The sequence below is a fragment of the Erpetoichthys calabaricus genome, chromosome 5 (assembly GCF_900747795.2).
Source record: "Erpetoichthys calabaricus chromosome 5, fErpCal1.3, whole genome shotgun sequence".
NCBI lineage: Eukaryota > Metazoa > Chordata > Cladistia > Polypteriformes > Polypteridae > Erpetoichthys > Erpetoichthys calabaricus.
The window spans coordinates 192,667,731-192,692,730 of record NC_041398.2 but is presented as its reverse complement, the minus strand read 5'-3'; the positions used below and the strand labels follow the sequence as shown (position 1 = coordinate 192,692,730).

General features: G+C 38.5%; 1 protein-coding gene across 1 annotated transcript in view; it reads left to right on the top strand.

Annotated features, from left to right (window-relative positions):
- cemip2 (cell migration inducing hyaluronidase 2) overlaps window positions 1-25,000 on the top strand; it is a 151,007-nt gene that overhangs the window by 69,967 nt on the left and 56,040 nt on the right. The window contains exons 7-10 of the mRNA XM_051928370.1: window positions 3,030-3,199; window positions 4,075-4,284; window positions 6,041-6,246; window positions 11,243-11,312. Of these exons, the coding sequence (XP_051784330.1) occupies window positions 3,030-3,199; window positions 4,075-4,284; window positions 6,041-6,246; window positions 11,243-11,312 (656 nt within the window). The remainder of the gene's footprint in view (window positions 1-3,029; window positions 3,200-4,074; window positions 4,285-6,040; window positions 6,247-11,242; window positions 11,313-25,000) is intronic.

Here is a 25,000-nt window from a genome sequence, read left to right as displayed (position 1 = left end):
GGGCTACAGAATAGGAGTCGTGTTGGGGGGGTGGGGGAACACGACCTTAATAAAGTCGTATTCCTCCACCATATCGTCAACCAAATTTGGAGGGTGTGCCGGCGCATTGTCCATCAGAAGAAGGCATTTTTTAGGCAGATTATTCTCTTTGAGATATTGCTTCACGGCGGGAGCGAAAGCCTCGTGCAGTCATTCCAAAAGTAAGGTCCTTGTGATCCAACCCTTCATGTTTGCCCTCCACATCACGGGCAGTCTGGCTTTGTTTACATTGTGCTGCTTGAAAGCAGGAGGTTTCTCAAATTGGTAAACGAGTAGCTTGATTTTTATGTCGCCACTAGCGTTAGCACACAGCAAAACGGTTAACCTGTCCTTCATTGGTTTATGGCCGGGCATAGCCTTCTCTTCCTGGGTAATGTAGGTCCTCTTTGGCATCCTCTTCCAGAACAACCCGGTCTCGTCACAGTTGAATACTTGTTGTGGGATGTAGCCTTCATCCTCCACTAATTTTGTGAAATTTTTCATGAATTCTTTTGCAGCTTCAACGTTAGAACTAGCAGCCTCTCCATGCCTTACCACACTATGAATACCACTTCTCTTTTGCGAAACTTTTCAAACCATCCTCTGCTGGCTTTAAATTCCTCACTTTCGCCACTCATAGAAGGATAGTTTTGCAGCAAATCGCCATGAATCTTCCTGGCTTTCACATATAACATCGCCTCACTTACGCTGTCCCCTGCAAGTTGCTTCTCGTTCACCCACACTAGCAACAGTTTTTCCACCTCTTCCAGCATTTGAGGCCTCTGCCTGGTTAACACTGTAACTCCTTTTGCAACATCAGCTGCTTTTATGGCCTCTTTCTGCTTTAGAATAGTTGAAATCGTAGATTTTGACTTCTTGTACTAGGCGAAAAGATCAGTAACACGAACACCACGCTCATACTTTTCAATAATATCTTTCTTTAATTTGATTTCAATTTTCTTAGAACCTTTCTTCTCACCACTCTTCACTTGCTTAGAAGCCATGGTTAACTGCAAAATGAATGCAAAAGCACACGAAATACTGTAGAGCACAAAGAGTTCACAGCGAAAGCACAGATGTCTGACCGAGAACAATGCACAGGGAGAGACTGAACACGTGAGGTACTTATCAGCGCGTACGAACCAGAAGGGAAACGAAATAGAGCACAAAGATTTCACAGTAAAAGCACGCACGCACGTGCAAGCACGCACGTCTGACTGAGAACAATGCAACATGTGCGGGAATCATCGGCACGTACATAACTGGAAGGGAAACTGGCTTGTTCGTCAACCGAGTGCATGGTCGTGAACAGATGCAAAAGTTTGGCGAACTTCTTGGTCGTAACCCGATTTGTACATGTTCAGATGTTCGTAAACCAAGGGTCCCATTGTATTGTGATAGACGGCCAGGAACCCTGCCCTGTCGGGACACCTGGAGGAAGGACAGACCAGGAGAGCAGCACTATTCTTCCCTGGGCGCCTGGACAGTCCTTGAATCTTGGAGGACAGCGCTTCCGCCACACCAGGATGCGCTGCCGCACCAGGGGTGGTGTACACCCAGAGTGCTTCCGGGTGCAATGGCAGCACTTCCACCACCCTGGGTAGTGCTGCCAGAAGTTCATCATCAGGCACCTGGAGCACATCCGGGGCATTATTAAAGGGGCTGCCTCGCTCCATTCGGGGAGCCGGAATCTGGTGGAGGAGGACGGAGCTTGCGAGATAGGAGTGGAGGCGGCCCGAAGGACCAAGGACTGAGCAAACTGTAAATAGTCATTGTAAATAGTAGTGTAATAAACGTGTGTGTTGTGGACATTGTGGTGTCATGTCTGTCTGTGGCCGGGCTATCTATTACAATATGTATGTATGTATGTATGTATGTATGTATGTATTTATGTATATGTATATATATATATATATATTGTATGTATATATATATGTGTGTGTGTATTTGTATGTATGTACAACATATCAGTTAACATTGCAAGGGTCAAATGAATGTATGCCACAATTTGTGAGAAAACATTTACCTTCAGATATGTCAAACTTACTTTTTAATTCCTCTAGTACTGTTTATTAATATGCAAGTTTCTATACTTTCTCAATATTTCGATTACTATAGTTATTAATAGTATGAGTAATACTGATATCTTGGTGTATTCTAATATTTCTTGTTCTACCAACCTGTTTTCCTCAGTAGCTTTAATATTGCTTTTCTACTACCTTTTAATTTTGACTTTAGCCAATTTTAGTAACATTGTTTTTACAGTTGGTATTCATACTGAAAACCATTTTTTCTTCTTTAATGTGAAGAATTGTGCAATCTTAATTATTATTACATGTTTCTTTAGTCCTTAAGGCACTGAACATTGTATTTTGATTGGCTTAACTGATTATACAGTGTGTGTGCCAAAATGCTGACAGTGTGGCTGTTATTAAAGCATTGGAAATGTAAAAACTGTCAGAGGTACCAAGAAGCTAACAAATACATTGAAGTACAAATCACATCTATTTTCAGTTTAGGAATTTGTGTCTTTTTGCTTTCCTTAATAAGGACGACAGACAACCACACCTACTGTAGATCCCATTAACAGACTTAAAATCAGTAGTGTTTGCCTTAGCTGTATAAAGGCCCTCATAAATTCCTTCAACCTGGTTTTGTTGCTAATTTCAGTTTACTCCTCTGCTTAAAGAGGAATTTTCGATTTCCCTTATTACCTTGAGTTGGGCAGATTGGATTCAAAAGTGAACCACTGGATAGATGGCAACTATATGACATCTCATACTGCAGTCAGCATTGCCTGCTCACAAGCATAGTCTCCTAGGAGCATTATATTATTATGCAGTTAAAGCAAGTCACAGTACATCTTAAAATATGAGTATTAATTATTCTGAACTGTGCCTTAAAATCTTTCTGTTGTTGCTTCAGTCTTCTCTGTCAGTTTTACAGGTCCAATCTGAGTTACAATGTACATTATTTATTGGAATGCCATGATATTATACTCTCTTTAATAGGGCAACCACAATACACCCATGTAGGTGAGGTAATTGATGGAATCGATATGAGAGCTGAGGTTGGTGTCCTCACCAGAAACATTATAATCTACGGGGAGACTGAAGATTCCTGCTATGGTGATAACTTATGCCAGTTCTTCAATTATGATACTTTTGGTGGACACGTTAAGGTTGGCAAATGTTACCAAAGTAAACGTTTTAAATTAAAAAATTGCTCACACGTATTTTAGCTTTATATTATCAATTTTATATATGTAATTGTACTTGTATTGTATTGCTTTTGAAGAAAAATACTTGTCTATTTTAATACTCCTTTTTCCTACCAATATTTTTAAGAGTTTGTTTATAATGAACCTTACCCTATTAGAATAAGGCATTCTGCTCTTAAACGGGCAGAATCACACTAAGTAAATTTTTAAAGGGCTGAATAAAGTGTATAAATTTTTGGAAAAATCTATCAGATTCACAGAACATCTAAAACATTGTTTGATGCAGCTGAACTCTCTAAAGTATGTTCTTAAAGAAAATCAAAACCCTGAATTAACACTTTATTTTTTGTCTTGCAGTTTCTGGGTATGTCTGTAGTTGCTATTTTATATTTGCCTTGTTGGATTTTTCCATGTCAAAATTATGATTGGCTTTAGTTTCTTAAACTGTTTACTCACTGCCAATGTTCCATGCTGCAGTTGTTCCAAGGATAATGGCTGAACACAGATACCATATCCCTTGATACTGGTACTGTATATTAGTCTTTGCCAAACTAAAAAGCAAGACATGCAGAACATCGCATTAAACGTATAATCTCATGTTGCCAAAATTCTCTGTAGTGATTAACTGCCAGGAGCTTAAATATGAGTCAGATTCAGGAGATTTGCATAAAGCAGAGAACAGACTTGGCTATGCAATCAAGCTTGTCTTTACTTGCCCTCAGCACAATTATACCAGTGATAGCTAAGTTATTACTAAAATAAGTTATTGATTTTTGTATTGATATGAAGTATAGTATGTGAAGAAGGACATTAACACATAATTGTGTCTTTTGTAGATTACTAAGAATTTCACATCTGTTCACTTATCCTATGTTGAGTTAAAGAACATGGGTCAGCAAGTCATGGGGAGTTATCCTATCCACTTCCACCTCTGCGGTGATGTGGATGAGAAGGGAGGTTACAGTATACCCACATACCTTGAAGGCCTTGCTATCCACCATTCCTTCTCTCGCTGTGTTACTATTCATGCCACTAATGGCCTTTTGGTAAGTACATTTTCTAAAGTCAGAGATTTTGTCACATTTTAAGTGAAGACTACTGGATATTATTGAAGCAATGAATTTAAGATTTAGCTTTCTCCCCTGCTTTATCAAAGCTGCATTATGGCAACCGTCTGATCATATGTTATTACAATTGTAGTACAATTGTTTGTGGAACTAATCATATACTAATTGCCATAGAAAATAGGGGCATGTATAATAATGTTTCCGGTTGAAGATCAGTATAAGTTTACATCGTTTAAAATACTGTTTAAATTTAAGGTTTAAACGGACATAATGAGTGAGCATGGATGCCCAAAGATATCCATCCATCCATTTTCCAACCCGCTGAATCCGAACACAGGGTCACGGGGGTCTGCTGGAGCCAATCCCAGCCAATACAGGGCGCAAGGCAGGAACCAATCCCGGGCAGGGAGTCAACCCACCGCAGGACACACACACACACACACACACACCCACACAGCAAGCACACACTAGGGCCAATTTAGAATCACCAATCCACCTAACTTGCATGTCTTTGGACTGTGGGAGAAAACCAGAGCACCCGGAGGAAACCCACGCAGACACGGGGAGAACATGCAAACGCCACACAGGGAAGACCCGGGACGTGAACCCGGGTCTCCTTACTGCGAGGCAGCAGCGCTACCACTGCGCCACTTTTTATTATTGTGTTTTATTTTATATGCGTATGGCATGATAATTTTTTAAAAATAAAAATTAGAATATTGCATTTATAGTTTAGTTTGTGGGGTTTATAATAGAACCTCCCATCATCTATGCTCTAATATATTTAGGCAAACATTTTAACATAACGAAGAAAATGCTTCTATCAATTTAACATAACATTATTAATTAATAAATTACTCTTACACTTCATTCTGTTTGTACCATTGGTTTGTATCATTAAAGCTGTTGCTGAATCAAACTATATATTTATTTGAAGGTGTATGTTAATTTTTAGACTGATTTTACTTTCCTGACTAGCAATGATTTAATCCTGTCATTACTGTCTGTTTTCTCTGTTAGTTTGTTAGTTCCCTTTATTGATATTTGTTTTAAGCTAGATAATTTTATTCTCTAAACGAGGATATTGAAAACAAACAGAATGCTTCATTAACAACAGATTATGGTTATGGGTGGGGTGAATCTTTGATTTTGGATATCTTAACATAACTATAATTCATTTGGGACACTACTGAAATGCCAGAAAGCAAAATAATTACTTTGGTTATTGGCTTTTTCTAACAATTAAGAATGTAGTATGTTAATATGTGAGTTAGTATTAACATATAAATGCAAAAAAAAGGACAGGCAGAACCTTTTTCGGTACTTCATTACATACAGTATAATTTCAGAGAAGGAAACAGGGTGATCACAATCTTGATATTAAGTACAGTTTGGTCAGTATTTGCCTGTATGTATTTTAAATTCAGCATTGTCAGAGTTATTTCAGAAGAACCTGGTGACATAATCTTAAACTTAAAAATGTTTTATATATTTCAGACATAGACTGACTTTGGGTTGCATAGGGACTACAGGTCTTTAACAGGCTAAGCTATTTTCCTTCTGTGAACTATTCAGCTGAGCTGATTTTTTTTATAGTATTAATCAGATTTCATTAGATTTTCTTGTACAATGCCAGCTTTTGCCTTTTCTTCCTGCCACTTCACAAATTAGTTCAAACTTGATTATAATTCCCCTTTTCACTAAAAGATTTAATGACTTCATTGTTCTTCCACAGATTAAAGACACCATTGGTTATGATGCCTTGGGACATTGTTTTTTCCTAGAGGATGGGATTGAACAAAGAAACACTCTGTACCACAACCTTGGGCTTGTCACCAAACCTGGCACGCTTTTACCCACAGATAGAAATGACTTTATGTGTACTTCCATTAGAAACAAAGTTCATGGAAAGTATATTCCAGTGCCAGCAACAGATTGCAAGTGAGTAAAATCTGGTGGAAAATGTTTTTTTTTTCTTTTCTACAGTAACAGCTGCCTTGTTCAGGCTTTATTCATTTATAAAAATAATTTTGCATGTCAGCATAATTTTTGGGAGCTGATATACCTCCTTTAACCACCTTATGATCCTACACCTCCTTTAAGCATCCATACTTGAATTAAGCTAGCATTACTCTCCTTATATTTACTGTCATTAAATCCTAAGAAATTAGACTTGCATTTCGGTACAACGTTAAGTAAAGAGTACTTTAGTTATCTTAGGTATGGTTGACATGTTTCAATTCTTGCATCTGTCTGTCTGTCTAAATTCTTCAAAAAAACGGTAAATCAGGCAAATGCAAAACTTTTTCGTGGACAGTATTTTCCTCAAACCTTCAGTCTGTTAAAAAGTGGCTTACTAGAGGTAGTTCTCCAAAAATGAAAACATCTTCATCTGCCCCCTCTACTGCTTGGATAGGCTCCAGCTCCCCGTAATACTGAAATTGGGTTAAAGGGATTCAGGAAATGGATGAATTACTGAAATTAACATTGGGAGCTATCCATCATCAGTCACTCATTTACCTACACCTCAACATATATTAACATAGCACACATGTCTTTCAAATTTTACAAGAATATCAGACCATCCAGCGGAAAAACATACAGGCAAGGAGACAACATGCAAACTCCATAGGAGAAGCAGCCAGATTTAAGCTAGACTCATAATTCTGGGGCTGTGAGATTATGTGCTGACCACTCCAACACCATACCGGTATTAAATGCTACAGATATATAAAGAAAAAATAAAAACAGACCTCTTCCATTTTCTTTAATAAAGTAAATTTCTTCATATTTGTAGTACTAGGGTGTTGTACCGTGTTAGCCATTATGAATGTAGAGAAAAGCCAAGCAAAATGACACCTTTTATTGGCTAACTAAAAAGATTACAACATGCAAGCTTTCGAGGCAACTCAGGCCCCTTCTTCAGGCAAGATGCAAGATTACATCTTGCCTGAAGAAGGGGCCTGAGTTGCCTCGAAAGCTTGCATATTGTAATCTTTTTAGTTAGCCAATAAAAGGTGTCATTTTGCTTGGCTTTTCTCTACATTCATATTTGTAGAATTTTATGTTGTAAAGACCATTTTAGTTAATGTACCGTGAAAACTGGCTGCTAATGCTGATAATAGTGGTTTTGAAACTATACATTGAAAATCTGGTCTTGCATTTTACTACACGTTGATGCTTTTGACAAATTGTTATAATTTCTTTTGATTTCTATGTAGCTAAATCTTTTATACTATCCAATTCTGTGTCACAAATCATACAAATAAGTTATAGAATTGAGTTTCTCAGGTTGGGTTGCTGCATTATGCTATATAAGCTGTGTAATTTGAATTGAAAACATATGAGCCAAAAATTCATTTTTGGAACATATTGCTGGTTTTATTGATGGTTTATAATGTCCTCTGCTATGATGCTGCTTAATTGTCAATTAGTTGTGTATTCTTCTCATGTAGCTATACTGAATATCTCTAATTCCTTAAATACCTATATTTAAATTGGGATTTTCTTCTCTAAAGCACTATTTTCTAATGGTGTAAAAAGTTAAGCATTTTGTAATTTTTTTTGCATTAGAGCTAATTGGAGAAATACTATACACCTTTTTTTTTTTTTACATTTTATTCAAAGGTATTTTAAGATGATGTGCAAATTCAATTATAAATATGTAACTTTTTGTTACTTTGTGTACTGTGTTTTCAAGAAGGTGATTATTCTATCCAGCCATCTTGTGAAATAGGCTTCCTTCAAGCTACAGTAAAATTGATATTAGTCCCAAAAAAACTTCTTAACACTAGAATTACCAGAGTCTACGAAAAAACTCGTAGATCCGGCCCACCTTAAAACTGTTCTCACCTCTCTTTTGTCTTCTAAATGTGCCGATTAAGAGGAGCAGCGAGCAGCCGGCTATTCCATCCCCCACCGTCGCAGAACGTTCACTAAGTTTTCCCAGCTCATGCCTTGTTTAATTACCTGGGAGTGACTGAACTGCTGGAGTTTTAGAATAGAAATAATAGATCGCTATTTGGAATACATGCATTTCATGCGTGTTCCGTTTCTACAGTAATCTGTGTAAACACATTGCTAAAACAGAAACTTTTTCATATTTTAGTAATAAATGTTGCAAAATGTAGGCATAAACTATAGAATGTGTAAAGCCCGTGTTCCTAAGATCAAATAAACACTTCCACAAAAGCTTCACACACCATATAACAGCTTCCGTGGCGTAGCGCGCCAAGATTTGCCTCTCAGAGCAAGTAGCTTTTCTCTGCCTCACAAACATGAGTTCAATTCCCCGCTGGGGATAAAGTGTTACTTCTTTTTTTTCTTTTTAACCTCAAACGGACATAAAATTTGTAAATTGGTATGGACTGTCAGGTAATGAGATCGTTATATTTTCATGTGGGATGTTCCTTTTAAAATATTTTTTTAACAATTGAGACTGCAATTAACATGAACAACTGTCCTTATAACTTATTTTTTTCAAGATCCATAACACACAGACAGACAGAGCACTGCGTAATACAGAGACAGACAGGCAGAGATATACAGAAAGAAAGAAAAAAGCACTGAATAAGCTCACCCACTCTAACATCACCCCTCCCCCGATCTGGCTCTCTAAGTAACAGCGCAAGTACAGACGCAAACCAAGTGTAATCAAGAGTCCTGGTTCGATCCCCACTCACTCCTATATTTGCCGTTTTCAGTAGTAAGCTGCTCTTTTTGTTAATATTATACAGTACACACATGCACTTGATTTGTGTCTGTACTTGCGCTGTTACTTAGAGAGTCAGATCAGGGGAGGGGTGATGTTAGACCGGGTGAGCTCATTCAGTGCTGCAGAAACAACACACATGTTGATTTTTTTTTTTCTTCCCTGTTTATTTGTATATCTCTGCCTGTCTGTCTCTGTATTATGCAGTGCTCTGTCTGTCTGTGTTTTATGGATCTTGAAAAAATAAGTTATAAGGACTGTTTGCTGACTTGGAGCACCACTGCCTTACTGTGCCACAGAGACGCGAGTTCGATTCCCAGCTTTGAAGAAAGTGTTTTTTTTCCTCAAATGGACATTGAATTTATAAATTGGTATGCACTGTAAATCGTTAACTTTAAAATGTCAATCGCGGTTATTTCTGTTGATTAATTCATGCTTTTTTACTTAGAGTCAGAACAGGAGCTTTTTCAGCTTATTCAGCTTCTGATCTGACTCAAACAGCGCCAGTATAACTTCACACCCAACCTGACGCTGTTCGTTTTCAAATAATATTGCATTACTTCGATGTTTTCTGATTGGTACTATTCGCGTCATAAAATGATTTCTTCAAAACGTCACATATATTTGTCTATTTCTTTTTTTAAAATGTGCGTTGTAGCACTCAGCAACTGGCCACCTGCATGTTCTTGCGCACACTAAATCAGACAGCGCTATATGCAATCATCAGATTCAAATGTTAACAGTTATATAGCACAGAATGGAAATCAGCAGTTCTTAGCATTCCACCTACTGTAACTTGCTTTCTTTTTTCTTCGGTTATAGTCTTGAATAAAGTGCACTTGTTTTGTTATACTTTTACATCAACATATGTTCCTGTGTTTGAGCTACAGGGGCATGCTCAAAAAATACACGTATAATGCCACGAAAAGTGCATGCAGACACTTCAGTTCGCAAGCATTGGTACGACAATGCAGTCACAAGTACACTGCAGAGCTTTAGCAGTGTCAGATGGGGAGTGTCTGATGATTGCATATAGCGCTGAAGTTACTGCTCTTTACTATGCTTTCCTCTGCATGGCCTGGAGTACAAAAGAAACAGCATACAGCAACACGTGGGGACTGGCAATACTGGGGGAAAAAAAACACGCGTCGTATGTATCGTGATACACTGCAGAACTATAGCGCGTCTTTATGTAAAAACAGCAGTGTCAGAGTGGGGGGCGGTAGGGATGGATCCTGAACGCGACTGAGACAATGAAAAGTGAATTTTAAAAAAATAAAGCTAACCTTTACAAATATCATAAATTACACCGGCTGTTACAGACTGAAATCAAATGTATCATTTTATTCTAAAATAGTGAAAATAAGAACACTTCTCAAATGGGAGTTGTGCAGGATCGAACTCATGACCTTCTGATTCCCAGTCAGCGACTGATACTGTTACGCCACGAAGCAGTGATAGTTAAGTCATGTCAATGTCTCACACTAAGGCGGGTTTTTTTTGGCGGTGGCTTTTTTTTGTACCTTTTGTGAAAGTGTTTCTTTGATATTTGGACTTCAGGCTTCATACATTATATAGTTTATGCCTACATTTTGTCATTTGCTACTAGAATATTGTAAACCGTTTCTGTTTTAACAATGTGTTTACACAGATTACTGTAGAAATGCAACACATATGAAATGCTTGTGTTCCAAATAACAATCTTATTATTTCTACTCTAAAACTCCACTTCACTCCCAGATAATCAATCAAGGGATTAGCTGGGAAAAGCTTGTTTAGATAGATAGATAGATAGATAGATAGATAGATAGATAGATACTTTATTAATCCCAATGGGAAATTCTAAGTCGTTGGGGGGATGGAATAGCCGGCTGCTGGCAGCTTGTCTTTATCAGTACATTTAGATGACAAAAGACGCTGGCGGAGAGGTGAGAAAGGTTTTAAGAAGCGATTTAAGGTGGGCCGGATATACGAGTTTTTTCGTAGGCTCTGGTAATTCTAGTGTTAATAACAGATTTCATATAACCTGACTTACTGTATGCTAGGACAAACTGTCCACAGTAACATTTTTTGTTATGTGCTGTCGATGCTTGAATTAAATTCTGAGTGAGATTAAATTTCAGTTTTCATCATGTCCAAAACCTGCTTGTATGTTTTACATTTGCTTTATATTATTTGGTCTGCTGTAGTTTTAAATGTTTCTTTACAAATTTATGTTTGTTACAGAGCAGTCTCTACTTTTTGGATTTCAAATCCGAATAATAATTTAATCAGCAATGCGGCAGCTGGTTCTCAGGTAAGAGAAAACTGAAGAGAAAATTTAAATAATGTCTTTTTTTTTTTTAAACAACTATCCCTTTTTCTAATGGCTTTTTAAAAATACACTCTAATGATGATTGTCGGTTAAACGTGTTAATTCTTTATACAGTAAATTTGAATCTAATTCAGCCAAGCTTTGTGCTTGGGATGCAAAGCCTTGTGCAGTGAAAAAAAAAACGACATGTTAGTGCTGCACATCGAGTGGGTGCTGCACAAGAGAGTGAAAGAGCTCAGCTGACGTCACAGGAAATGCTCCACTTGCAGTGCTTACAGGCATTCCCTGAGTGCCGGAACATATGAGTTCTCTTACTGCTCATGGCATAGAAGAAACTGCTTCTGAGGGCCTTTGTAATTCAAACATTGCAGGTACGTGGTTGCTAATTAACAGTTTCCACATTACAAAATGTGCAACCTGGAATGGTTTATGGTGAGAATCGGTGACAGTTCTACACTTCAAGATTTACTTTCAAATGCTTACTAAAAACTTCAATTTTTTTGAAAACACACATTTTCTTTCCCATATTTGACCCTTGCATTTATATGTTAAATAAGGGCTCAATTTGTTCTTTACCTATCCCCATCTTTAGAATATCAAATAAAAAGCACTGCTGAGAAAATATTTTAGTTTTCTCATTCTCATGTTGTGTGTTATTGTCTATTTACCCTTTTCTTTGTCAAGTTCGTTATTGGATTGGTCTACTCCCGCACCCTAAATAATAATACACACATACATAGATTCACATACACTCAGACCCTAATCACAACAGTGCCCTACAAATGACTCACACACAGTTGGCTAACTTTTAGCACTTAAAAACCACACAAATGCTTTAAGTATAACACAACTTGTCACTCTCTCAGCACATCAAGAGACTTATTTATTATCGGCACGGACAACATGTGATGTTTTAAATAGACCTCAGACCTAAATGTTACTTTTGGTCTCCAAGAAAATATTAAAACATACAAAGACTCAGTATCCTTGACTACAGGCCATTTATCAGCCAAGAATATCTTCTTCTCATACTGTCCCTAACTATTGAGTGGCGCCTCACTCTCAGCCTTAAAACCCTGCAGCACAGAGCTAATGGCAAAATCTCCAGCTACGCCAGGTGCTCTTAGAAATCTACCTTATTACTTCAATAACACTAGACATTAAGACAAAGCATAGAAAGATGAAAACAAGTTACTATTTATTAAAGAACAATAATAAGTAAAAGAAAATAAGATCGATAGTAAAGTCTGGATAAAATAGTCTTAAAAAAAGCTTACTGAAAGGAATCAGTGATGTCAAGGATGAAAGTCCCAGGGCAGCTTTTGATTTAGCAATCAATGTTCATGAGAATTCTGTTGACTGACGATCGGATGAAAACTGGTCACACGTGCCTTTGTTTTGTTCTCTGACGTCGCTCTTCCGTCGTCACTGTTTCTCTTCTTCTTCTGCTGACGTTTCTTTCAAAATGAGGCATATTTATTATAAAGTTTCATGCCATGGTTTCACAGCACATGAATGTTCCAAGCACCTGATTGGCTGGCTGTCAATATGATGGATGAATTTTGCTCCCCAGGTAATAAAGTTCTTTGATATTGCGTCAGCCTTCATTTCCCAGGTCATAAGACCCAATTGATGTCCCAGATGTCAATCCATAAAGTAATCAATTCCCTGAGGTATCAATCCAGGCTTCCTTTCCCAGGCTGTAAACAAATTAGCACTAAGCTATGAACAACTGTTATAAAAGTCAGGTATAAGGGAAGAGGATATGCCTTTTTTATTATAATGCCTCCTACATCTGAATTCATCTTGTTGGGATTGAGCAAAATATAATACAGAATAAGATGTAGATTTTATACATCATAATATGTTGTTTTATTAGTTTTTACTCTTTTCCCTGGGAAGGCAAGCTACCACTTCAACTAACTGTCAAAACAACGCCTCTGTGTTCAGCATTGTATTATGTATATCAATTTTAGCAGTTCTTCACTAAGATGCTAATTTCTACATAATTTAAGTGATAACATTTCTCCTTTAAATTCACAGTTTTCTCTTTTTAAATTCCCAATTTTCTTTTTTTATATCCAACTTGAATAATGTACTGTAAGAGCATCCCAATTACCTTGCATTTATTTTATATTTCTAATGTTAACAGCCAGTTCACTTAAGCAACCTTTTTTTTCTTTTTCTAATTTTGAGCTCAATTTATGCAATACTTCTTCTACATTTTCTAGTATTTTTTTTCTGGTGCCTTCCTCAGTTCTAAATACCACAACAGTCTCAGCTTCTGCTTTCTGCAATTTTTGTACTACTGATTACCACTTCCTGCCTCTAGCTGAATGAGAAACTGAGCTGAGAAACTACTAGGCCTTTCTTTTTTTCTTTTTATGACATTTTACACTTACTAAATTTTATGCACTCCTTAATCATTATAACTCTGGTTCCCAATATCAGAAAAGAAGCGCTGCTCACTGCACCAAATGTTTTACAGTGGAAAGGGTTTTGAGGGTTTTCTTCTTTAAACATAAACATCCTTTCTATAGTGTGTAGATTTTTTTTAATGTGGACCCACAGTATAAAGTCTAATTCTTTAAATTGTGATAACTGTATCAATTCTTATACAGTCTGAACTTTACTCTCTGTTGTGCTACTGTATCATTTTATTGGTGTGTTCCCCACATCCACTGAGCTAACTTATGTACTCGGCCCCCTGTGTTAGAGCGACATACAAGATAGAGAATTAGGCAATTAATTTGCTTTTATATTGTAATGTTCAGAATATCAATCTATATATATAATTCACTAAGTCCATGGCAAGCAAGACGCATGCAAGACATGGCAAGCAAGACAGAGCCACGCCCGCCAACTCACAGAGCCCCGCCCACCAACAATTCACTAAGCAGCCGACCATGGCACATAAGACAGAGACTAGACCATGGCAAGCAAGACGCACGCAAGACAGAGCCACGCCTGCCAACTCACAGTTCACTAAGCAGCCGACCATGGCACGTAAGACAGAGACCAGACCATGGCAAGCAAGACGCACGCAAGTCTATGGCAAGCAATCCACCAAGTCGCCCGATCATGGGATACGCACGCACGCAAGACAGAGCCCTGCCCGCCAACTCTAACCCTCCTCCCCGAGGCATGCGCACTTCCTGCTCATGTGCCCACCCCCAACTCCTCACCTGAGTCGCTTTCACCTGTGTAGGCACGTGCGAGAGAGAGACACACGCACACACACACACACACACGAGAGAGAGAGAGGGGGATGGATGCATAAGGCAGAGAAGGCAGTTAAAGAATGCGCCGGGCTTGATTTTGTTTTCACTTCTGTTTATAGCGATCGGTTCGTAGCATGCATTGTTGCAATGTTACTTTTCGTGATGGTTTATTAAATTACGGATTTTTCAAATGTTTCATTTTTTCCCTGTGCTTAAAACTCATTAAAAAAGTGTTTTTAGCGAGCGGTTTTGTAGCGCTATAGCGCAAACTCTTGCAGTGTTAAGTTTTCCTCTGTTGTTCAAGGTTTTCTCAGTGTTATTCAATGTTTTTTAGTTTACTATTACGCTGTGCATTCTATGGTATAAATCGGGTTATGACCAGAGTTTTGGAGCGAATTATGATCGTGAACCGAGGTTCCACTGTACTGGAGTGTAAAACTATCGCAGCTCCTACCTCACAAACTGTCCTTATTCCCCGGATATCCTTGACCCCATCAGATTCAAATTTGCCTTTTACTTTTACACGCAGACAATTTCCTGTTAGATTGGCATTTGCAATGACAATTAATAAGGCACAGGGACAAACTTTCAAAACAATATGCCTGTATCTGCCAAAAGCAGTTTTCAGTCATGGACAATTGTATTTTGCTCTCTCCAGAGTTCCATCTTTTCATTCACTCACAGTCGTATCCTCAAACCCACCCCGTTTGGACAACTGTGTCGTTCAGGAAGTGTTCACCCAGCAATAATTATGCATGGCTTGTACTTTATAATTGTGTATGCCAAAGCAAAAGAGAATCAAGAAGAAACAATCCACATTATACAACGTTGTGCTGCTAGATGTTAATCTTTACAGGTGGCTCTTATCTTGTGTTGCTGTACGCTATCTTTACTGCTATACTCATGTCTCAGTTATGATGGTACTAGAAGATAACACATATCATTCTCTGCTCTTTTAAAGCTAAATTGTGTTGGTCTATTTCCTTATCTCCAGGAGTTCCTGGTTGTTTTATTACCTAGGGTTTATGTATCTAGCTTACTGTCCCTTGAAGCACTACATTAGCCTCTTGTATATTTTTTTAGGTGTAGTACCTCATGCACTTTGTAGTGGTGGCCAAGAAAAATATTTAATCTCATATTTTCATAATGGAGTGAAAGAAATACACATGCATCACATAACAGATGGCAATAGCGACCAGTGTTGCACAACAGTATGCAATGTGAAAACTGTCCATGGAAAGGGGGGGACTCATGTTGCATATTCCATTGTCTTTTAGCTCATAACCTGCAAAACAAATCATTTTTTGCTGTTGTGACGGTCTGGGTTAGCTCCACACTCTCTTGTTACTTGTCTCTTGTCGCCGTGAGTGGCAGCCTTTTCCAGCAGCTCCATGTAGGATATCTTTATAGGACTTCATCTTCTTTATCTTTCTACCATTTTCTCTATCTCTCTGATCACTCCTACCACTTTCTTTTATGTGGACTTGTTTTCGTTTCCTGGACACTTTTTACTACTTGGACATGGATTTTTACACGCCGAGACTCGTCTATTCAGGTAGTCAACTTTTAACGCTGAGAACAAAGGCCCGTGCCGGTGTGCTTCCCCATTTACCTGATGAGGTAAGAAGGCTGTATCGTAGTAGCAGAGCAGGTGCTAAGCTAAAGGCTAAGCGGCTAGCGAGGAAGTGGCGATACAAGCCTTTGGTGCCTTCTGTGATCATGGGAAATGTGAACTCACTACCAAATAAGATTGATGAACTGGTTGCGCTGATGAAAAATGTCAGGACTTGTGTTTTTGTGAAACGTGGCTAACAACTGGCATCCCAGATGCTAACGTGGGTTTAGCAGTGTTAGAGCGGACAGAGACGCAAATACCTGCGGGAAGCGGAAAGGAGGAGGACTCGCTCTCTATGTGAACACAAGGTGGTGCAACCCTAGACATGTAAACGTCAAAATCTCCACTTGCTGCAGGGACATTGAACTGTTGGCCGTAAGTCTGTGTCCCTATTACTTGCCCAGAGAGTTTGGACACACCATTGTTGTTGTTGTTTGCATCCCTCCTTGCGCGGATGTGGAGATAGTGGGTGACATCATCCACTCAGCTGTTGCTAAACTACAAACACAGCACCCTGAGGCACTTGTGCTAATCTCTGGAGATTTTAACCATGTGATGCTGGACAAAACATTACCTGTCTTCTCCCAATATGTGGATTGTAACACCCGGGGCAATAGGATTATTGACCTACTACAAACGTTAAGGACGCATACAGCGCCACCCCGCGGCCTGCACTTGGGAAAGCAGATCATAACCTGGTTCTGCTTCAGCCTCACTACAAACCAAGAGTGAGGGAGCTACGTACAACCACACGCTCATTCAGGAAGTGGTCCCCTGAGGCAGAGCAGGCTCTGAGAGACTGCTTTGGAAGTACGGACTGGAATATCCTGCAGGGGTCACATAGTGAGAACATTGAGGAGGTTGTTGACTGCACTACTGACTACATCAACTTCTGTATGGACATTGTAGTTCCAGTAAGAACAGTATGCTGCTATGCTAACAACAAGCCATGGATTACAAGTGACATCAAGGGCCTTTTGAACCAGAGAAAAGGGCTTTTAAAGGCAGTGATCAGCAATGAACGCAAGCGCGTGTAGAAGGACCTCCGAGTCCAGCTCAGGGTGGCGAAGGAGCAGTACAGGAGAAAACTGGAGCAAAAGTTGCAGAACAGTAGCATGAAGGAAGTGTGGGATGGGGATGAAGATCATCACTGGCTGCAGCTCGAAGTGGGGTGCCTCTATCGAGAGAAACAGGAAGAAAGCAAACCTGATGAACAACGTTTTTAGCAGGTTTAACCACCCTAACTCACTCTCACCTCAGAGTACTGCATCCTCCACCCATCCTTCTGCTGATACCAGCATAGGAGAGAGTTTTCCCCCACCCACAATTACAGCAGCCCAAGTAAGCAGAGAGCTGAGGAGACTTCGTGCCAGCAAAGGAGTGGGTCCAGATGGAGTATCACCATGACTGTTGAAGGCCTGTGCCTTGGAGCTGGGGAGTCCTCTACAGCGCATCTTCAACCTGAGTCTGGAACAGGGGAGAGTCCTGAGGCTTTGTAAAACATCTTGCATCACCCCAGTCCCAAAGGTATCACGTCCTAGTGAGCTTAATGACTTCAGGCCTGTCACATGTGATGAATACTATGGAGCAGCTGCTGCTTCACCATTTGAGGCCACAGGTCCGCCACGCCCTCGACCCTCTGCAGTTCGCATACCAGGAGAAGGTGGGAGCGGTGGATGCCATCATCTACATGCTACACCAATCCCTCTCCCACTTGGACGGAGGCAGTGGTGCAGTAAGAATTATGTTTCTGGACTTCTCTAGCGCCTTCAACACCATCCAAACCTCTGCTCCTTAGGGACCAAGCTGACAGAGATGGTAGTAGATTCATACCTGGTGGCATGGATCATGAACTATCTTACAGACAGACCTTAGTATGTGCGTCTCGGGAACTGCAGGTCTGACATTGTGGTCAGCAGCACAGGAGCACCGCAGGGGACTTTACTTTCTCCGGTCCTGTTCAGCCTATATACATCGGGACTTCCAATACAACTCGGAGTCCTGCCACGTGCAAAAGTTTGCTGACGACACTGCTATCGTGGGCTGCATCAGGAAGTGGGCAGGAGGAGGAGTATAGGAACCTAATCAAGGACTTTGTTAAATGGTGCGACTAAAAACCACCAACAACTGAACACCAGCAAAACCAAAGAGCTGGTGGAGGATTTTAGGAGGCCAGGCCCCTCACGGACCCCATGATTATCAGAGGTGACAATGTGCAGAGGGTACAAACCTATAAATACCTGGAGTGCAGCTGGATGATAAACTGGACTGGACTGCCATACTGATGCTCTGTGCAAGAGAGGACAGAGCCGACTATACTTCCTTAGGAGGCTGGTGTCTTTCAACATCTTCAATAAGATGACGCAGATGTTCTATCAAACGGTTGTGGCGAGTGCCCTCTTCAGCGTGGTGGTGTGCTGGGGAGGCAGCATAAAGAAGAGGGACGCCTCACGCCTGGACAATCTGGTGAGGAAGGCAGGCTCTATAGTAGGCATGGAGCTGGACAGTTTGGCATCCTTGGCAGAGCGACGAGCGCTGAGCATGCTCCTGTCAATCATGGAGAATCCACTGCATCCACTGAACAGTATCATCTCCAGACAGAAGAGCAGCTTCAGCGATAGACTTCTGTCACTGTCCTGCTCCACTGACAGATTGAGGAGATCGTTCCTCCCCCACACTATGCGACTCTTCAGTTCCACATGGGTAAACGGTAACATTATAAAATGTTATTGACGGTTATACCTGCCTCTGCACCTTGCACTTTTTAACTTGCACTGTGTTTTTATCACTCTTTAATTAATATTGTTTTTATCAGTATGCTGCTGCTGGTGTATGTGAATTTCCCCTTGGGGATTAATAAAGTATTTATCTCTCTCTTTCTTTCTCTCTTTCTCTCTCTCTCTTTCTTTCAAAAGAATGAAAGTTGTGGTAGAAATGACCATTGAGCATAAACAGGAAGGAGGAATTCTAAATCACTGAATCATATACCGTAATGTTTATTACACAGCTATGTAACAAAGAGAATTAACCTAGGAAGTGGTTTGGCTTATATTACATTTCTTATCATCTATGCAAAATATTCTCCTCCTCCTGGTTCTTCCTACCATTACCTGTTGTCTGAGCCCAACATTACCTAATGCACATTACCTGATCTTCAGTCCATTATCTGACTGAAACTTGCAAACATTATTCCTTACCATGTGCAGGTGCCTGAGATTTATTCATCAATTGATTCCCACATTTAAATTGGAAGCAGGAGAACCCACACTTAAGATACTGGGACGCTTAAATGAATACTGTACTTAATTTGTTGCACAAGCATCCCTCAAGGCTAACGTTTAAACACTAAGATAATTGCGCTTAGTTTTCTAATACTCTGCTCTCATACACTATCCTTGGCTTGTCATCACTTCATGCTACTGTCTGAGCAGGCAGGCAGAGGCCACGCTGCTAGAAGTAAAAGCAAGTGGCACTGAACTGATAAGCACAGGCAGTTTTGTAGCTATTTGGAAAAAAACGGCACAAGCTTTTCATATTTAACATAAACTAAAGCTAGCTGAAAGCTGACAGGATGTCATTTCTTTCATCATTTTAATTCACACATGTAGAAATAGTCAACAAAGTAGTTTATTAGGGATACAAATACTAATTTTATAATTTAACCACTTGTATTTGAATAATTAAACAGATATTTAAAGATATCTTGAAATTAATTTGGGATACTAATAAATCATTTAAAGTGTGTCTTTAAAATAAAGTGAAACTGATGTAAAGAAATCAGTTCATCACTTCATATCTTTAAGTACACAAGAAGTGAATTAAAAAATGTCATTATTGGGTGGAGTGGGCAGACCATAAACCTGTGGCATTTACACATGCTGTCACACTTAAACATCAAAATGGTACATTTATTTTGTCCATATACTCTAATGGAGGAGGCGGAGTCACGTATCGCGTCATCACGCCTCCTACGTAATCACGTGAACTAAAAACAAGGAAGAGATTTACAGCACGAGTCAAACGCGGGAACGAAGGTAAATGACGTTAATTTTTGAGTGTCTTTTAATACTGTGTAAGCATACATATTAACACATGTGCAATTAAACGTGTGCATTTATGGGGTGATTTCTCAGGCTTAAAAGCTCGCCTTTTATTAAAAAGGTAAATGCAAACTGTTTTCATTCTGAAGGGCACAAACCACGTTAGATTTCAGACGTTAAACGCGCAAAAATGTCGGTACACCAGATAAATAAGCGCAACATATTATCAGTTGTATTGTATGCTTACAATACATATAGAAATGTGTTAATCGTTTAACTAATATTATGGGATGGTGTTTTTCGACTCGCGCCTTGATTTAAACGATTGCATTTCTTGGTGGGTTTGCGTAGCTTATTGTCAATATCTTTACACCTCTTTTTAAGACTTAATTTAAAAAGGTTTTCTTTCTTCTTAATTAAAATTTAAAAGCAATACTTCACCGCTGCGAAGCCCCTCTAGCGCTGACGTCCGAGGTTCGATTACCGTAAGCGAGTGCAGTGAGTGTGTACGCCTGATGAACCAAGAATAAGGGGGAAAGTCGTGTCGCGTACTCTTTGCATTATTTGACAGTAAACTATTTTCAACCATTCTATGATCTGCTTCTCATAACTGAAGGCACCGTGGCTGATGTTGCCTCACTTGCTGGCCAACCATAAGCGTTACCTGGTAGGTAACCAGCCACTCACTTCACTCCCTTACGGGAATCGAACCTCGAACGTCAGCGCTACCGGCGAAGCCCCTAAAATTGCGCCACGGCGTGTGGTTCATTTATTTGACAACATGTAGATCGGGGTAATTACATTCACGGCATTCGTAGTCTGATTCACAATCTGATTGTATGGGTGGTTACCTACCAGGTAACGCTTATGGTTAGCCAGCAAGTCATCTCGAAGTGATCACTCGAGTGAAGGCAGCTTCACAAAATAACAGATCCTTAACAAAATGTTATTGGTATATTTTCCCTCAATTTAAAAAGGTTTTCTTTTCTTCTTAATAAAAATGTAAAAGTGGTACTTCGCCGGTGCGAAGCGCGTGGATTTGACCGACTGACACATACAGACATATTCATGAGTGCAGGTACTTCGGAAAGAAAGCACCGTGTAAACCTAAAGTTTAAATTAAGTTCATAGACCTACAAAAGGTTGCCATTCATTTGAGGCAAGATTGCTTTTCTCCTGTACAACTATACGTTGCATTCTCAAGAGTGTGCTTACACGGCTTCGTATATAGATATATAGATATATATATTTATATATATATATGTGTGTGTATGTATGTATGTATGTCTATATATATATATATATATATATATATATGTAAGCTTATAAGTACTGCCTTACTTCTCATTAAGAAAAGAAGATGTAATGATACTTGATTTAAACGATTCCATGTCTTGCTGGGTTTGCGTCGCTTATTGTCAATATCTTTACACCTTTTTTTAAGACTTATTGACTGAAACGGGCTTTCACGAAAAAAGTTAGGGTTTTGCTACAGGATACACCCTCCACAAGTTAAGCAAGTAAAAATAAAATATATATTTCTGTTTTATTTAAACCTTTTAAGTTCGTATGCATAGCCCCATTTGGCTGTTTTACTTTTTTTTTCTTTCTTCAGTAATATTTAATCTCCTTAAAGAAAAACAACATATGCATTTTACTTTTTTTGTAACTCTTTAGTAATATTTTAGTGTAAAAGGATAACCAGTAGTATTTAAACCTTTTATGTTACTTTATAAATTTATTTTACACAGTGTTGAAAAATTAATAAGAAAGCTACATATTTTGGCAGCTGCTGCTTTAATTTTCAATGAAATGAAAAAAAGCTCTCCAAGAGAAAACATCAATGAAGAAGAAACAGTTTGCACTATCTAAAAATGAGAAACCCTCATTTATAAAGGTTTGCTGCAGATGACTTAACTGAAAATAAATTAATAGTTCCTATGTGTATAATACATATTTATCTATTTTACTTATGCCTTTATTCCAGCAACTTGCAGCATCTGAGGTACAATTTGTTACATTACTTTTGTTTTTTGCAGCACAGGCAGGTGAAGTGACTTCCTCAGGGTCACACAGTGGTGTCAGTACCAGGATTTGAACTGACAAGCTCCGGGTTTGCTGAAATATTACTGAAGAAAGAAAAAAAAACGAAAACGGGCAAATGGGGCTATGCATACAAATGTCCATCCATCCATTATCCAACCCGCTATATCCTAAATACAGGAGCCAAAAAGTAGATATGTATATATACAGTATATATATATATATGTGAATGTATGTGTGTATGTATATATGTATGTCTATATTTATATGTATATATATATATATAATATATATGTAGGTATGTAAATTTGTATATGTATATATATATAGTTTATATACTTTTTATACAGTTATCTAAAGAGCAGTTTTTATAAATAATTGATAAATATTTTGGCACTTCACTTTCATTGAAATTTAAATTATGGAAGTATTTTTAGGATTGGTTTGGGTACCTTACCATTTAAAAAAGAGAATGGTACTATTAATGTATCAATGTTCAGTGATGCAGCCAAACACAGAGGATGCAAAGGGGTTCTTCTTCTTCTTTATATGGTTACCTCAAACTACATGCTACCAAGTTCACAAGCACACATCTTAACAGTGCCTAAAAAAGTAGTTCGGTTTAAACCTCTTTGCAGAGATCTTTTTTCACATTGACTTTAAAGTATCTTTTTTTGTAGAACAGTGTCTAACATGCCAAATTAAATCCAACTTCATTCAGTGATGTATAAGAAAATGTCAAAACTACGAAGGGGGTGAATACTTTTTATAGGCACTGCATATAGCAGTCTGACACAATACAAAGATCACATAGTGTCATACACAGCATTTTGAAATAATAGTTGCTTCATATAATATATTAGAAAAGCATCTTTAAATCATTTATAGATCTTTTTAAATAATATCAAGATGGGGGGAAGTGAAAGAGTTCTCTAAATCATTTACAGATTTTGGTTATTCACTTAAGATTGTCTTTAATTATTTCAAGATATACCTAACTCACTCAAAGATTTGTTAAATAGCTAAAGATGGTAAAACATCTTTTAACAGCAAATTGAATTAAAATCTTGTAAGATAAATTATCATTTAGAGATATCTTAAATAATAACCATAATATAAATAATGTAATATATAAATCATTTATTTTTTAATCAAATTTTATTAAGCTATCTGAAACTGAACTGCAGCTATATGACAGATATTTTGCAGTTAAATGATTTTGACATACTGTATCTTTAACACTAGAATTACCAGAGCCTACGAAAAAACTCGTAAATCCGTCCCACCTTAAATCGCGTCTTAAATCCGTTTGCACCTCTCCGCCAGAGTCTTTTGTCATCTAAATGTGCTGATAAACACAAGCTACTAGCAGCCAGCTATTCCATCCCCCCACCGACTTAGAACGAACTTCTCCTAGCTCATGCCTTGCCTTGATTTGATTACAGTATCTGGGATTGAAGTGGAGTGTTAGAGTGGAAATAATATAGCGTTATTTGGAATACACGCATTTCATGTGTGTTCCGTTTCTATAGTAGTCTGTGCAAACACATTTTTAAAACAGAAACGTTTTTCATATTCTAATAGTAAATGACAAAATGTAGGCATAAGCTATATAACGTATGAAGCCTGAAGTCCATATATCAAAGAAACACTTTCACAAAAGGTACAAATAAGAGAACACGTGCGCTTTTATTCAAAAATATAACTGCACAAAAAAAAAAAAAGCCGCGTTAGCATGCCACATTGACACTCTTACTACAACCGCCGCGGTGGCATAATGGCATCAGCTCCTGACTGGGAATCAGAGGGTGGCGAGTTCGATCCCGCACGGCTTCACTTCGAGAAGTGAACTGCTCTTATTCTTACAATTTTAGAATAACAACATAGTCTGTAACAGCCGGTGTAACTTATGATACTGGTAAAGGTTAGCTTTTTTTTTTTTTTTTTTAATTCACTTTTCATTCTCGCAGTCGCATTCAGAATCAATCAATCAATCAAGGTAATTCTAGTGTTAAGGAGTTCATGATATTTTTTAATTTATTTAGCAATGTTTCTAAATGATAATTCAGCTTGCTATATTACTTTGAGACTATTGCCTTGGAAGCTATTAGTTTTTATCTTGTCAGTTGATAGTGATCATTGTTAAATGTGTGCTGGATAAGTGTGTAACATAAAATCTCACACCTCTGTTGAGTACAAAAAGAGCAAAATGTGCACACTGACTTTGACAGAACAACTTTGTCATGCGTTCCATAACAGCCAAGTGAGGCAGGTTTTAAAATCAAGATTTGCTCTGCATGTGCATGCTACTGCCAGGATAGGCTTTGGCAATTATAGACCTAACCTAGGTTAAGCAGCTTATATAATGGATGGAAGGCTTTAATAAAAGTCATAACATTTTAATAATTAAAGTATAATCTGTGCTTTTGGTCATATTTACAAAGCATTTTTCATGCAAACGGCTGCCTTACAATGGCCAAGTACTTACAAAAGGGCAGTCTATTGTGGCTGAGAGAGGCATGACATAAGATCCAAAATAAATTTGGGGTGCCCACCATGTCTCCAACTTTAATAATACTACCATAAACAGCAATAGATGGTGCACACAAGATTCACTAGCCATCTGTGACTCCTTTGAGTAGTCAGGTCTGGGGTACAGCTCCGTACTGTGCTAAATCTACAACCATATGAGACACCCCCTTCTGGGAGCAACTTTACTTTATAGTCCTCTGACCGGAAGGGGTGGAGGCA